This window comes from Sciurus vulgaris (genome assembly GCF_902686455.1).
Source record: "Sciurus vulgaris genome assembly, chromosome: 6".
Lineage (NCBI taxonomy): Eukaryota > Metazoa > Chordata > Mammalia > Rodentia > Sciuridae > Sciurus > Sciurus vulgaris.
In genome coordinates this window covers 155549178-155566815 of record NC_136466.1, presented here as the reverse complement: position 1 = coordinate 155566815, position 17638 = coordinate 155549178, and the positions used below count along the sequence as shown (strand labels likewise).

The following is a 17638-nucleotide window of genomic DNA, read 5'->3' as shown; positions in this document are numbered from 1 at the left end:
AAAAATGGTAGAATGAGACAGACATCTTTACCGTATGTACATGTATGATTACACGAATGGTATGAATCCACATCGTGTACAACCATAGAAACGAGATGATGTATTCCATTTGTGTACAATGAATCAAAGTGAAATCTGTTAAAAATTAAAAAATAAATAAATAATTTAAAATAAATAAAATTGACATGGATATTATCAAATTACTCTAAAAATATGGCAATTATTCTTTCCTCTAATGGCTCTGCACAGGAATAACTCTGTCCACATTGGTGTATGTTTTCTTTGTGATTTCTATTACTATTGAAATATAAGGATTTTGTATAATGAACTTGTTTTTATCCTGTGAATATCCTGCTAATGTAATTTCCCATTTTTATTTTTTTGTAGGATAATTTATTTCTTATTTATTAAAAATATGTATGTAATAAAAACTACTCCAATGTTACGAATTTTATAAACATTTCATTTTTTTTAATTAGGTTTAGCATGATTACTTGATATCTGTATTTTCAAATGGTTATTAATTTTAATTAATGTTGATTCTCTTTTGATATGGGAATCATTGAATGTTTCCAGTTTTACGATTTATTTATTTGCCATTTGCTTTGTTTTCAGTACGAAGATAATGTGCTATTTCACATTTTCCGACATTATGACCACACCTCGTCCTCCATCTGAACATCACTGTGTATCTCAGCTCATGTGACTTCTTTCACTCCTGCAAGTGGCCCTTGAGAACTCCATTTACATTATTGCCCATACCATCTGTGCCTCTAGGTTCCTTCAGATTTTGTTCCTCACACCTACCTGAAACCTGTCCATTGCCTTTATACACAGGTTTCTGCTGTATACATAATTAAGGTTGTTAGACTTTTTTCCCTTCAAAATAAAGTAAACAAATGGTGCTGGTAAAACTGGAAAACCATATGCAACAGAATGAAATTAAACCCCTATCTCTCACCCTGCACAAAACTCAACTCAAAATGGATCAAGGACCTCGGAATCAGACCAGAGACCCTGCATCTTATAGAAGAAAAAGTAGGTCCAAACCTTCAACTTGTTGGCTTAGGATCGGACTTCCTTAACAGGATTCCCATAGCCCAAGAAATAAAAGCAAGAATCAACAACTGGGATAGATTCAAACTAAAAATCTTTCTCTCAGCAAAGGAAACTATCAGTAATGTGAAGAGAGAGCCTACAGAGTGGGAGAAAATCTTTGCCACTCATACTTCAGATAGAGCGCTAATTTCCAGAATCTATAAAGAACTCAAAAAACTCTACACCAAGAATACAAATAACCCAGTTGAACTTTAAAGTGACTTTATTATATTATAAATGAATTGGCTATTGTCTTGCTTTCTGGCTACTTGGGTTGAATTTTTATGTTTATGATATAAAGTCTTTCCCCAAAATGCATCTCTTAAACAAAGGGAACATTATAATAATATAAAATCTATTCTAATGAGTTAAAAAAAGACACCTTTGTCTCCAGTAAATTTATTGTATTCTGGCACACACACTATTTTTCATTTGCTGTTATTGCAAATTTTGGAATTTTAAAGAATTGTGCTACAAATACCTTTGATCTGGTTCAATTTTGTTCACCAAATAAAAAGTAGTAAATCAAAACCTAAGGCTATATGTAAAGTAAAAATATCTTCCAGTTATACATCTTACTAACCTTGTAGTTTGAGGGAAATGTCTTAATTCTATATTCCAGTTTAATCCTCTGCAAAGAGAGGATAAAAAATGCTGACATCACAATGGTGATGATTATAAATGCATGAATTATTGCAAATGATAGGCGATATCTGGCATAAAGCAAGTTTTCAACAAGTACTCCTTATAGTTTCTGTAATCAGTACCACAGTTGCCATGGTGACCTGTCATCACAGACTGGCAAAATTACTGGTAGCTTTGTGGTCATCCGTTGTGGGTATTTGGCAGAACTCAGACTATATTCAAAATGCCTAATCTCCTTGCATTCATTCATTGTAGCTAATATGTACACAACTCATTCTTCAGTGGATGACAAGCAAGATTTTGCCAACTGAAATCAGCTGGAAGTCACATGTCAAGCAGAAGGGAGAATTGTTGCCACAGGAAAATCATTTGACCTCATAAATACACAATGGGTTAGCAGAAAGAAACAGAAGTGAGGTTCTCATATCCTTAACAAGACAAGGCACTTCATGGAAAATTATGGCACTATTTCTTATCTGAATTTGAAAATTTTTTCACAATTACTTTGGATTCAGTATTAGATGCAATTATTTCCTTAGTGTCTCCACCTTAAAACTTTGATTCAACTTAGGTACATATATTGGAAATCCAACTAAAACGCTCAGACAGGAAGAGATTTATGCTTCCAAGAAACATTTTAGGATTGGCAAGAAAAGAGTAAAGATTCAGTTCTGTGGTAGTATCATTTTTCAGGGTGTGTTTATTTATTTATTTGGTCTTGCTTTACCAGTGTTTTATATTGTTCTTAGAAAGAGGGTTTCAACTGAGTTTCTTGTAGCTGCTCCATTTCCATACCACATCTCTACTACTGGCAGGAAGAAAGGGGAATAGTAACAAATGAAATACACGCACCATCTGTACCATTTGTCAGGAAAACAATATCTTTCCTGGAAACCCAGCCTCTTGGACCTGGCTAGACTGGCAAACGCTGACTGGTCTACATAAAGCAGACACTTGCCTATCAGAACTGTGACATGGTCCTTTAGCCATTTCCCTGCCTTGTGTCTTGTCTCCTACAATCTCTTCTTACCAAGGAAATTGGCAAGCATTTCTTTCCTACAAAAAACAATGTAGTGAATATTTTAGGCTTTTTGAGACATATTTTGGGAAGGCATTCTTCCTGCAAGCTCTTCAAATATGCCCCTCCAGTGCCCCAAGTACCACAGACAGCATTTAAATGAATGAGCAAGACGATCTCAGTAAAACCTTACTTGCAAAATCAGATGGCAGGCCAGATTTCCCTCCTTTGCCATTGCTGATTCCAGTTCTATAGTATTATTCACTTTCAATATCCAAAATCAGAGTTAATATAATAGCTTCCATTCTGAAGTATGGGACATGAAGTAAATTTCTTCCTCCACCATCTTGCACATCATCTTCTATACTTTCATATTACAAAGTGCATTGTAGTCTACTAGGATAACTTTTATGTGCCTGATTTTCTTCAGTAATAAGCTTATTCACACACTCAAATATACTAATGAAATATAATTTCCAACATTCAGCCTATGACTCGCCATAAAATTTCTCAAGCAATCTAAACTTGCCTGCAACCACAGTAGTTGACATTTAAAACTGATTTTGTATTGTCTGTCCTTTTTCTCTCATCTTTCAGACATTAAATTTTTCTCCTTTGACCATATTTGTCCATATAAGAGAATTTAAAATTATTAGCTATCCCCATTCCCAACTTCCTCCTCAAGTACTAGGTGAGGACTTTGAAATGTTTGGATTTTTTCCCCCAAATCCACAGCCTTTGCTGCAATAATTCCTTTATGTTTCATGATTGTTAGTTATGCAATGTTGTATTCTTTTGCATTCCCGAGAGTGCTATTTTATATTGAATGTTTTGATTATGCAAACATATACCTATTTCAGGACTCATTGCAGATAATTTTTGTCTTCTTGACTTTTAGATCCATGTTCTGATTCATTTCAACTATGGTCAATTTCATCTGTTTTCTCATATGTTTTTCTATCAGGAAGAAGATAATAGAACTTTAGGATTCTTTTCCATATTTTTTTTTCACTCTCACAGTTGTATCACATTTTGAATGAACAAAGGATTTAAGGTTTCAGTCTTTTCTTTGCAGACTATCCATGAGATCACAATATTGACCAGATTCCATATTTCAATGGATATATATAATGTGTACATATTGTTTTCCTTTTTAAATTATTTTTAGTTGCAGATGGACACAATTCCTTTACTTACTTAATTTATTTTTTTAATGTGGTGCTGAGGATCAAATCTAGTGCCTCGCATGAGTTAGGCAAGAGCTTTACCATTGTGCTATGTACAGATCCAGCCCGAATTATTTTCTTAATAGGAAATTTTGAAAAATTTGAAAGTCCATAAAATTTTCTCTTTATCCTTAAGCTTTAAAACTTTGCCAAGATTTACCTAAGGTTGATTCTTATTCTATGTAACCTTCCTTCAACTCAGAATTCAAATCAACTTCTAAAGTCAGGGTTTTTTACCCCTCAAAAGGAAGTATCATTTTCCTCTTCTGCCTCTGGCATCTGTTCTTCATTACCTGGAAACCTATGATGTTCACATGATAGGCTGAATAAATGTGTTCTCCAAGGGTTTTATCTTTATCCTGTGATTGGAAATTGTGGCCTTTCCATTTGTGGAAAATATGGATTTTTATTGTTGTTTTTAGATTTCTTGCTCTGTGATTCTACTTAGCTACTTCATTTGATCTGACACATTTTCAAGTAACAAGAAAATATTTTAGTCCAATTGGTGACCACCCAAGCTTTCAGTGCATATATATGTTTTTCTTGTTTTGTTATTTACTTATTTAATTAGAAAATACAGCCCCATCAGTGCTTAGAATAGTGCAACTCAAAACAGCCAAGTTACAGAACTAGCCCTGATGTCTGTCAACAGAAGAATGGATTATAAAAATATGATATAATGAATCAAAATGTAGTCTGCAAAAAATAAAAAAAATTAAAAAAAATTTAAAAATGTGATATATGTGCAAAATGGAGTTTTACTTAGATACAAAGAAGAATGAAATTATGGTATTAACATCTAAATGGATGGATCTGGAGAGTATGCTGTATGAAATTATCCAGACCCAGAAAATCAAGGGTGGAATGTTTCCTCTCATACGTGGAAACTAAACCACAATAAAAGGAAAAAGTATGTGGGGTGGTCCTTTTTTTTTTTTTTTTTTTTTTTTTACTGTCTTCTTTCATTGGTTTATTAAAATTTTACCCATCCTTGAACATACAATTGTCTTTTTGAAGCTTTTTTCTGGACATTCCAGTCCTTATTAACTCTCCTCATATTTCCAGTACTTAATTGTATGTGGTTGATATTTTTCAATGACTGTTTCAAATTTGACATATTAGCCTCCCCGCAAAACAATAAATTCCTTAAAGGTAGTTGCTATTTTTTAAGTTCTTTAGTTTACCTTTTTATAGAGTATGTGACAGATAGTTTGTACTTAAGGAGCGGTGGAAGAATGGATGGAATGGGTTCTGGAACTGTCTCTCAGTATGCTCTTATTGTTTGTTCTATTTAGTTACACATGACAGCAGAATGCACTTTGATTTATTGTACACAAAAGGAGTACAATTTTCATTTCTCTGGTTGTACAGGATGCAGACTCACATCATTCATTAATCATAATGCACATAGGGTAAACATGTTTGTCTTATTTCACCATCTTTCCTTATCCCGCCCCCTCCCCTCTCCTCATTTCCCTCTACTAAATCCAACATTCCTTCATACTTCCCTTCCTCCCCGCACCCTGTCCTGTTACGTATCAACATCTACTCATCAGAAAAAAATATGCAGCCTTTGCTTTTTGGGATTGGCTTATTTCACTTAGCATAGATCAGATGGGGAGAGAGGAGGGACAGAAAAAGAGAAGAACTATGGAATGGAACTGACCAAATTATCCGATGTACATATGCGAATATACCACAGTGAATTTCACCCATACGTATATCTTTAAAAAATAAAACCGTAAATGAGTAGAAGAGTCAGGTCTGGTGGCACACACCTATGATCCCCAGGAGGTTGAGTCAGGAGGATTGGGAGTTCAAAGCCAGCCTCAGCAAAAGCACTAAGCAACTCAGTGAGACACTGTCTTTAAGTAAAATACAAAATAGGGCTGGGGATGTGGCTCAGTGGTTGAGTGCCCCTGAGTTCAGTCCCCAATAACCCCACAAAAAAAAGTAGAAGAAAGACCAGCAGAATAGAGGAAAAGAGAAAATAGGGGCAAAGAGGAAGGCAGGGAAAGTTGAAGACTAAATTGAAGCTAAATATATTTCATGATTATGTCAAACTGAACCCTGAAATTATGTTTAACGCTAATACACTAATAAAAACAATACAAAGAACCATAATTTTGACTTCCAGAAGTCTCTTCTTCGTGTACTTTAAATGTTTGTAGTGCTCTTATTACCTACTGTTCTTTCAAAACAGTCTTTGTCTAATGAATGCTCTGTTGCTCCCTCTTGTGCATCCACCTATGGTTATCTTGCTCCTCAGGGTCTTATCTAGCTTCTGGAATCAACCTACCAGAGGTATTCTTATAGTGATGGTACCATAGAGTCCTACTGGCATGGCACTGGAAATTCTGTCCTTGGGTTTCCACACACTCTCTCACTCACTCAGTGAACAGTGTTCAGTCTTTTCATTCTTTCTCAAATCTCCTTGTAAACAAATGAGATTGAGTACATTCTGGGCCTTTCTCCAGGCTTGCTGAGTGTGATCCCTATTTTCTACCTACTAGCCCAGAGGGAGCCATCTTGGCAATCACATTCTCCCCTGAGGCTCTGGCTGACCTGGGGACCTGAGTCTCCCTTTCTTCCCCAACAGCTGCAGGACGTACTTGGCACTCTCAAGAGGACAGAACTGGACTGGGGTTCTAAAGCAGGGGAGATAAGGTGGTCTTATTTTCATTACATAATTTCATGTAAATATTCAAATGTACAGTGTTTTAAGGGACTGTAATAGCCTTAATTTAAAATAATATTCATATACTTGAATTAAAATAAAATATATAAGCATTTTATTCAAAATGTTGTCTAAACCTAAGCTTAATGTTTTACAAAGATAATGAAAAATCATTTTGCTAGCATTTGTTGATGATATTACTTTTATTGTCAGTGCTATGGATTAAAAACAGGGCCTCCTGCAGGTCAGGCATGTGCTTTATCACAATCCCTATGATAGCCAAATTTCATGTTAATTACTGTCAGAAAATTCATCTCTGTGGTAAAAATAACATAGCTAAACCACAAAAAGCTAGGAGTGGTAAAAATACCCGAGATAGTCAGAGAGACTCTAAACCTGAATCATGATACATCAAGGCAATACTGTCTTTGCATTCAGCTAAAACTGGAGTTTGGCTATTTCCTAGATATTGAATTTGAGAAAGTGAGTTAAATACTCTACTCCAGCTTGCACATTTTAAAAATTCAAAATTTTTCACAGTGTTGTTATATACTTTACAATATATGTAATGTAGATATTTAGAAATATCTTAAACTTTTACTTACTAATGCAGCAACTACTTCTACTAATGCTATTATAATTTATTGATGAACTTAAGCTTAAAAGACATGTAACCATGAATTTGAAACATAACATGATATTTCTTTAATGCAAAATGTTGTACTGAATGTGTTGGTATGCTCCTAATATATTCAAAAAATTACATAATCAAAATACTGTATAAGTTAATCAAGAATTGCAGTGGTTATCCAATTTATGAATTTTTTCTTGAGATGAAACCATAGCTTATATTTACATGCTCATAAGTTATTTCAATATATAATAGCCTCAGTATTCTTTAGTATTTTATGCCACAGAAAAATATTCAAATGTTTTGAAACTTTTCACAGTTCTACAGTCACAGACACACACACACACACATACACACATATGCACACACACACAGATTAAAAACTGGTCTTCTGTAGATGATTTTTGGATGAACTCTTCAAGTATAGAAATAGTCTTTCTTACCCATATCTGACATTTCAGGCACAGTCACAATGTATGGTCCGTCTGTGAACTTTGGAGCATTGTCGTTGATATCTTGCACTTTGATGATGAACTCAGATTCAGGTTCCAGAGGCTTGTTTGTCCGTCTGTCAATAGCCTGGGCATGAAGCACGTAGTGTGTCTTCTGCTCTCTGTCTAGACTCTTGGTGGAGTGGATGTCCCCCGTGGTATCATCAATGATGAATATAGTCCCAGCCCCTTCTCCAGTCAGGATGTACTTGACAGACCCATCACCCTTGTCAGAATTGGAGTGCAGCTGCAAAATACACAGGGAGAAATTAGCAGGCAATTGCGTTCCACCACCTCTGCTCTCCGAAAAGTCTCCATGTACGATTTAATACCTACTGGATGATTTTTTTCTCTCCACAGTGTATTGCATATTGTCACTCCTTGCTTATTTGATCTAGTTGGTATTGGTATGATTATTTATCATGATTTCTCTAAGCAATTCAATTATTGATTTAAAAAAGAGAATAACCCATGTTATCTTCACTAAATCAACATTTCACTAATATAAAGGTGAGAAAAGAAATTCCCACTACATTTTAGATGCCTATCATATGTCTAAGAATAAAGTAGATTTTTTTTTAATTAATCAACTTTCTATTTCTACCTTAAAACTAGAAAAAATGCATTGTGGAACAAATTGACATTTGAATTAATTATTAAAATTCTCACAATCAAGGCCCATAGTTTTCACAGAGTGATTAATTTCATAATTTGTAAAGATATTAGAATATTTTCTAGTATAAATATTTATATTTAGAATGTAAAAATACTAGCTGTAATTTTTTTCTTTAAGGAAAGTAAATCTTTAACTCAAAAGGCTACTACTAGTAGTCTTAAATGAAATTAATAAATATATCTTAAATTTAAGTAACTGAGATACATGAATAAATCTTCTTATTGAATTAAAATTATCAAATATAGTTTACTTGGTACTTTTAAAGGAGAAATTGTAGTGAAGAGATCTTCTCTATTAAAGATAACCAACATATTAATATGAACTTTTTTTATCATTTAAACCTAAGTGAATGCTTTTGAGTCACACATAGCTCATACTTAAAATTCTATTTGAACTTATACCATCAAAATTCAGTTAAATACCTCTGGGAGTGCCAGTGCTATAATTCTAGGAATAGTGTAAGCATTTTCTGAAATCTCAAATATATATTTGAAGAATTGTTTCTCCCAAGAGAGTTGAGCAGTTATTTTTCATGTGAAATCGTCTGGTCACATAACCTCAAATATTCACCTTTGGCTCATTTCTAACATTGGAAACACTGAAAAATATAACCTTATTCACAAAGCATTTCAGTTTTCTTGCCATACTAAAGTGAAAATTTTCAAGGTTATTTTAAAGGGTCTGAACTCTTGGAAGACAGTTGAAATCGAGAGAATTTAGAAAAAAAATACAACTCAAAGAAAGAATTTATTTTTCTGTTAAAACAAAAGCAACTGAAAGAAAATTTATCACAAATCATGAATAATTTTATTTATTTTTTGCAGTATTGGGGATTGAACGCATAGATGCCTACCAGCCTTCATATTCTATTTTTGAGACACGTTTTGCTAAGTTGTTGATGTTGCCCAGGAACTTGTGGTCCTCAGACTCAGCCTCCAGAGTCACTGGGGTTACAAGCTTGCATCACTTAACATAGTACACAGTAATATTATTTTAATAATTACAAAGCCAGTTAGGATAAATTTTCATTTGTTATGACTAATTTGAACATAGATTATATAATGTGATCATAAGTTACAATTTAAAAATATTCATATGATTGAATCAATTTAGAAAAATTACACAAAATATTATAGAAATTTATTTGAATTGCCATATCAATTTTTAATACTACTTAGTTTGAGTGTTTAAGTAGTATGATTATTTTATTAATGAACTTTTCAATCTTTCAGCTAGCAGGATTGAATCTTAAAATTATCAGTTTCCATGTAACACTAATAGAAAATCATTACATTAGCATGTAGTCAATTGATTAATATTTTATATAATTTTGATAATAACCATATTTAAAACAGCAAATTGATCTTCTCTCAGGGTTCCTACTCCGTCACCACATCCTTTCTCAAATGTTCAGTTCTGTTCAATATACATGCTTTGTAGCAGAGATGGCGTCTGAGAGAAACATTGGCTATATCATCTTATTTTGTTTAAGGGGTTCTCAAAGACCTTGAAGGAGCTCACATTTTGTATTAAGTTTTATAAGACAAAATGATGAAAGAATGAATGAATGGAATGAACAACTTTTACTAGCAGAAGCAGCAGTAGAAAATGTGAGAGACAGAGAAAAATGTACAGTTTACCAATGATCAGATTATAAACAAAATTACAGTAGACAACTGTGGTGTTTGAGTGTGTGCAGAAATGAGATATAGAATGAAAGACGATAGAAATTAGAAATAACCTTGATACAAATATGGTACTGATTTAGTAAAATACTGTATACTAAATTTAACTAGCAACTAAATTATTTAAGAGAGATACCCATGAATCTTTAAAATCAAAAAAGAGAAAATAATTGGAAGATAAAGTTGATCTAAGCTATGTACAATAAAACTCCTTTTAGTAAACAATTTAGTAATATTATCAGAAGAACAGAAGCAGAGTTATCATAATACAAAGTTACAGGGATATGTTTTCAGAGTCTTGAGGTCTTGTAGTGTAACTTATAGTTTCATGCTAAAAGACAGATGTTCTTTAGGATTAATGCAAGAAGAGATAATCCTTGTGTGTCTGATCACATAGTGAAGTGGGTCTAATTAACTGCACTTTAGAGAATAGAAAAAAGAAGAAGGTGTGCAGGCAGAAATGAAAAAATGTAGCCACCCAAGTAAAACAAAAGGAACACTCTGTGGCATTACCTTAATAAATCACCTCTTTCTTAGTGTTAAGTATTAACAAAAGTTCTTTCCAAAGCTCAAGCAACTCACATGAGTTCATGACAGGAAACTCTTGATGCACCCTGGACCACAGTAGAATAAGTACCTAAAAGTATATCACTTTCATTTCAATGTAGTTTCTCACAAAGATGATATTCTATTCCTTATAGAAGAATAACTTTAAAATATTAAGGAGATGGTGTCAGAGCTATTAATTTGGAAAGTAGCCTAAGTTAGGATTTCTAGCTATGTTACAAAGACTAGTCACTAAGTTAAAATTTTGATATTCTGGACTATATAGTTCATACACACCTTGTTATAAGCAGGGTACTAATATTTACGCAATTCCAGTGAAAGACCTAAATAAAGGCATATGATACTATATTAGTGATGCCACTGTTATTATTGTCAAGTTTTTGTAGATGCAGAGTGCAGATGTTACATTGTGCAAAACAATGTGGAAGTTTAAAGAACATGACATTGAAATGTAGTATGTGTAACACATTCTACAATGTTAGAGTATACAAAACAAGAGTCAATCAACCTTAAGAAATTGTTGTGAAGAAAATGCATCAAATAATGTCTCTTGGTAATAGATTCATATCATCTCTTTGAGAAAAAAAAACATAATTTTAAGTTAAATATCAATAACTCTGGAAAAATTGTTAAAAACAGTATTAACAAAGTACTTCATTCAACCTCAAACTAATGGTAATTAACTAAAACACAAAAGATCAAGAAATTAGATGAGAATAAGGAAGTATGGTATTTGTGTAACTAGAAATTTAAAAATTAAAAAGAATTTTGAACTGATTTACATGTATTCTTGGAGAAGGAAGTGAATGAATGATAAAGTGTTGCAAGGAACATACTCTCTTTCTCCACTTGCTTTGGTAATATGGCCTCTGAATTTATCACAGAATGTTAAAAGACAAAAACTGCATAGTGTTGCTTACGTTTGAAATTGTCATTTTTTACGCCTCAGCTCAACTATACAGATGTGCTGAATATTTGGGCACTGAAGAATGCAAGCAGTGACTGAGAATTTCAACCAAATTATTAAAAACCCTTAAAAATGAGAAATTGACTGGAACTGGAGAGAACTATGTGGAATACATGAGTATCTATACTTTATCAGAATTATCATGTCTTCTTTTATCCCCCATCATGGTCAAGTTGAATAAGAGGTGTCTCTGGCAGCTGTATTTGTTGTTGTTTCTGCTGTTTATTGTTTGTTTTGTGTGGTGGGGATGGAACACAGGGGTGCTGTACCACTGAGTACACTGGCTGCATTATTATTATTATTATTATTTTTAATCTTGAGACAGAATCTCAATACATTCAGCAGGCTGGTCTTTAACTTGCAATTCTCCAGCATCAGCTTCCAGAGTAACAGAGATTACAGGTGTGTTATACTGTGCCCAGATGGTACTGTTTTGTTTTTGTTCTTTTTAAATTATTTGAATTATTAAACATGACTCCATTTCCATGAAAATAGTGGCCCAAATACATTTCCCACACACTAAAGTGCATTATTTCACACACATTTAACACTTCACCATTATTGTTCATTTTAGCTCTTTTTCTTTTTTGGGCATAAAAGCAGTAATTGCATTTCACAAGAGAAAGAAGGAGGAGGATGAAAGTGTGAATGGAATCGATCCTTTGGGAAATTTATTTGGCAATAAAACATAAGGTAATTGCTTGATCCTGAACTCATGTTTAGGAGTTTTATTCTTACATGAACAATTTTGGAGCACCCTAATGTACCTGTTTTTGTACTCAGAACTTGGATATATCACACACACTAAAAAAGCAGAGACACCTGCATTGAACATAGTCTACATTCACCACAAGGATGAAAAGCAAAGAGTACACAGAAGAAAGTATGACTGATCTGTAAGATGCTAGAAAATTCAAGAGTTAACTTAATAAGAAGAGAGAATACATAAGGATGAGGAATATCAGAAGTAGCTGATGTGTTGCAGAGAGGTTTAGTACTAAATAGGGGACTAAAGTGGACTATTGTGCCCGCAAAGATGTGCATGTCTTAATTCAGGGGACTCTGGATGTGTTACTCTACATGGAAACAAGTACTTCACAGGTATTATTAACTTTAAGGACCTTGAATTGGAGAAATTATTTTGGTTTCTTCAGGTCTGAGCAATCTGATCACCATAGTCTTTAGAGTGGGAGAGGTTGGAAATACATCTTAATTGGTAAGAGAGGAAGATATGGAGGATGGAATCAAATTCAGGATCTCATTGCTGACTTGGAACATAAGGGGTGATGTGCATGGACCAAAGAGAGGTCTCCATAAGCTCGAAAAGACAAGGCATGAATTCTTCTCTAGAATCCAGAGATTCTGCATAAAATATTGAATCTCTGACTGCTTAAGTTTTAGCCCAGTGGTATTATCTTGGAATTCAGGCTTACAGAACCATTGAAAAAAACATTAATTTTCAAATGACCAAGCTTGTGGTGATGTGTTATAGCAGGAAGGAATATAACAGATAAGGCTCATTAAGAAGATAGCATTTTAGCAAATACCTGAAGGGCAGGATCATGTGAAAACTGAAAGGATCAATTTAGGACTATTACTACCAGGTTGCAGAGACAGAAGGCCACTATGTCAGAGGAGCACAGATAAAAATGGAGGTAAGAGGAGACCTCAGAGAAGTATCTGGGTGTAATATCACATAAGGGATCATATGAGAAGGGAAGACTGGATAGTTTTGAAGCAATGATCTCTCATAATTAGCACACTTTAAAAGGATCACTGTGGTTTCAATATTGAAAATTAAAAACAAAATCAGGGAAGAAAAGTAAAAGCAAGGATGATTGATGGAATGCTACTGAGCATGGACCACCATGAACCAGGGTGGCAGCAGTGAAAATGGTGAGAAAAATCCCAATCTTGAATGTATTTTCAAAGTAGAGCAACAATTTTCCAAAGGAATATGGGCTGTAAGATAAAAGAGAGGTCAAGCAAGAATATTAGGTGCTTGACCACAGTGACTAAAAATTGAAGTGGCAATCAGCTGAATTGTGGAAGGATTCATGTATAGAAAGTTTGAAGGGGTCAGGAATTCACTTTGGAAATGCTAAATGTGATATTTCTGTTGTTGTGATCAGCCAAGACACAGAAAAGATATTTGGGTATGCAGTCTAGATTTCAAAGGAGAAGTCTGACTGGCTTTCAGACTTGAGGTACATTAGCACAGAGATGGTATTAATAGCAATGAAGCGGGATTGATTCTCGATTAAGTAAGTGTAGGTGGGAAGAGAAGGGGAGGAATGATTTTGGAAACCTGTGATATTTCAAAATTAAAAAACTAGAGTGAAAACAATGAAAATGGAAAACAACTAGGAAAGTAGAAACATGCTAGTGTGCTAAAAAAAATGTAAAAGAAAACATGTATACAAGGATCTCTATATGAGAAGTCAAAATAATGTATACATCTGTCTGGAAGAGAATTCCTTGATAAAATATTTGTTATCATTATAATAATGAGATGAATAAGATTTTTCTGAAAATAGTACTATTATTAATTGAGAAATAATATTGTGGAAGAGTATATAAGATCATATTTAGCTAACATGTATAAATAATAATGAAAATTCCATATTTCCTCTCTTTTTGTTTATTATATTAAATATGTAGAAAATTAGCAGATAATAGAGTGGTATGCAGGTGGCGCTTAAAGGAAGAAAGGAAAATGTGCTGCACTATAGTGAGCTATTCAATGTCTGTTTACACTCTTCATAGATTAAGCTGATTTAATAAGCATCCATTATTTTTATATATAAATATACAAGTCATTATTAAATAAGGTTTCTGGATTTTATATGAGTAAGTTATGTGGAAAAGTCATAATCCATTACAACCTTTCCTGGAAACAGTATGAATTTTTAGAATATCTCAAGTCTGATCTCATTTTCGTCCACTGCTTGCAACCTTCGCTTGATTCTCATTCCATGGTACATAAGAATTTGAACTTTCCTGTGGTCATCACTCCTAAATGCTGTCCTGATTCAGCTGCTAATCCCAACCTGTGGCATTACATTTCCCAGACACTTGCAGTTAATGCTTGTCCTAATGAATACATGCTCTATTGAAGTCCTTCTTGCTATTTTCTGGATATCCATACACGCCTATCTCTCATGACTCTCAATTAAGTCCCATCATTTCTCATCCATAACTCTTACTTGTATTAACACAGATTTCATATTAAATCTAAGCTGAAATTCAGGATTGAACAGAAAATAAAATGAACTGTACCCCACTAGGTATCAGGCAATGTACTGAGTCTGACAGAGTCCATTGTCCACTAGAAGTATTATGCTCAGCAAGCAAGAAAGAACAACACCCATAGTCAAATTCTGAGAGAAGCACAGGCTGAAACATTTTTCTATGTGCAGAAGTTTTTCCAGGAGACAGGACACTGAATCTCAAACCATAACTATTTCTTTTCCTGTAAAAGATCTGAAAGTTATCAAGAAGTTTTTTCCTTCTTTTTAGATTTCCCATCACACATTTTCCCTTGTTCATGATGATTTGAAATGAATTCTATCACTTGACAAAAATTGATTTAATGTCACCAGTTTCTCATAATTGTGGAATAACATTTATAAAAGGGGATGAGGGATATCAGAATATGATGAAGCTAATTTAATACAAAAAAGTACAAACTCCTCACATACTAAATACTTGGTCTGGAAATGCAGGGGATGGAAAACATTAAGATGGAGGGAAGGATGGGTTAAGACACAGTAAAGAAAACAGTCAAGAGCATCTATTTCCTGTGCTAGAGAATGTGCTTCCTCCACCCAGTATAGCCCTTTTAACTCTGCACATTTAAATTAAAATGAAGAAATTAAATGCCACAAGAAAAGAATCAGAATGGTAGTAGCATGAAGCCAGAAGGAGATTTGGCTCAACAACAACAACAAAAAAAATGCTATCATAACGGCACTGCCTTGATGAAGGGGGAGGTTAACAGGGTGAAGTGAAAATTGGAATGTGGGAAATGTCATGCATGAAGTGAGAATAGGGAATAGTATGGAAAATACGAAGCTTCAGGAATAAAGTGGTACAATATTGACTCCACTTAGACTTTGATTTTTTATTTTATTAATGTACGTTGTTACATTTGAACAAACACTACATTTAAACAAACACTGTTTAACTAAGAGAGTTAACAGCAAATGGATTGGTTAAAAAAAAAAAAATCATTTAAAAAACCAAGATAAGACCAAGGGACCATATAAAACAAAATGAGATGGAGCAAAGTAAAAATGAAAACAATGCTGTAAACATTCACCAAACCCTGTAAATTACTGTACTATATACAAATGTGCATCAGGAAAAATGGTGGAGTATGGCCTTTCCAAATTATCTCTTTTATAAAAGCAATGAGAACTCTCTCTGAAGTTACAAGAATCAACTTTTCAAAACGCTGAAAAATAACCAGTCTTGAAATGTTATGCAAAATATGCATGCAAGAAAAATATCTGAATCTTGATGTGAATATTGAGCTTTGTGGCACCTTACTGTCCCCTTACCCCATACCCCCAGCTCCACTGAGCCACAAAGGACAGTATCCTCAAATCACATTGTTAATAGCAGATCTGCCATATTGGAAATACAAAAGAGAGTTTTAGAAGCTGCAATGAAATGACAATAAAAACTAATTCAAATCCTTATGAAAACTAAGGTGGGTAAATACAGAATTGCAAGACTAGCAAACTGGAAACTCTAAGCACTATTGACAAAAATTAAAGATCATTCAAATAAAAAAAGTGATGGTAAATACATATATAAACCTAAAAATAGTGCAAATGTATTTCTTGTGACATTTCCTTCTGTTTCATTTAAACACAGCTATGTGTGGGAAGATACAGAAATCTGTACTACTGAGCTTGAGATGTGTAATTATGCATGTGGTATGATAATAGCTCAAAAGGCAAGAGAATGGAGTTACTTGTAAAGAAATCTTTGAATAATATTTTATTAAGTTGGAATTAATAAAATTATATTGTCTCAAAGTGTATAGAAGAAATAATGAAAAATAAAATGGCACACTAGTAAATATTTGGTGCAAAAGAGTCAAGGATGGCTACAGGAACAAAACATGATAAAGAAAAGAAGCAATAAAATAGCAGATTCTAAGTGTTGACATTCAATGAAAACAGAATAAACATCCTGATTAGTCACAAAAATTGAAAGAATTTTTAAATGACACCCCTGATTCTGACTATGAGATACAATTTGGATTTAAAGACTCATGTAATTAAAGAGCAGAAAAAAGGTACAACATGTAAACTTTAAGAGAAGAAAGCCAGAATGGTAGTACTTATATCAGAAAAATGCTGCTTCAGATGAAAATATACTTAAAATCAGCATACTATAGTATTGCAGCCACATCAATATTTATAGCAGCTCAATTCATAATAACTAGATTGTTGAACCAAACTAAATGCCCTTCAGCAGAGGAATGGATAAAGAAACTGTGGTATATATATATATACAATGGAATATTATTCAGTCATAAAGAGGAATAACATTAAAAATGGATGGAATTGGAGAATACCATGCTAAATGAAATAAGCCAAGCCCCCAAAACCAAAGGCCTAATATTTTCCCTGACAAAAGGATGATGATGATATATAATGGGGGTGTGGGAGTGGAGGGTAGGAGAATAATTTAGGAACTGTAGATTACATAGAGGGAAAGAAGAGGGAGGAGGGGGTGGGGCTATGAAAGATGGTGGAATGAGACAGGCATAATTACCCTATGTACATGTACAATTACATGAATGTCGTGATTCTACAATGTGCACAATCATAGAAATGAAAAGTTGTACCCCATTAGTGTACAATGAATCAAAATGCAGTCTTTAAAATTAAAAAACAGATAAATACATAAATTAATTAATTAAAAAAGATGAAAATTGTTAC

General features: G+C 33.6%; 1 protein-coding gene across 5 annotated transcripts in view; it reads right to left on the bottom strand.

The window, feature by feature from the left end:
* Positions 1-17638, bottom strand: part of CDH18 (cadherin 18) — a 952430-nt gene that overhangs the window by 255150 nt on the left and 679642 nt on the right. For all 5 annotated transcript variants that reach the window (XM_079145368.1, XM_079145369.1, XM_079145367.1 and 2 more), the window contains one exon: positions 7739-8033. In XM_079145368.1, the coding sequence (XP_079001494.1) occupies positions 7739-8033 (295 nt within the window). The remainder of the gene's footprint in view (positions 1-7738; positions 8034-17638) is intronic.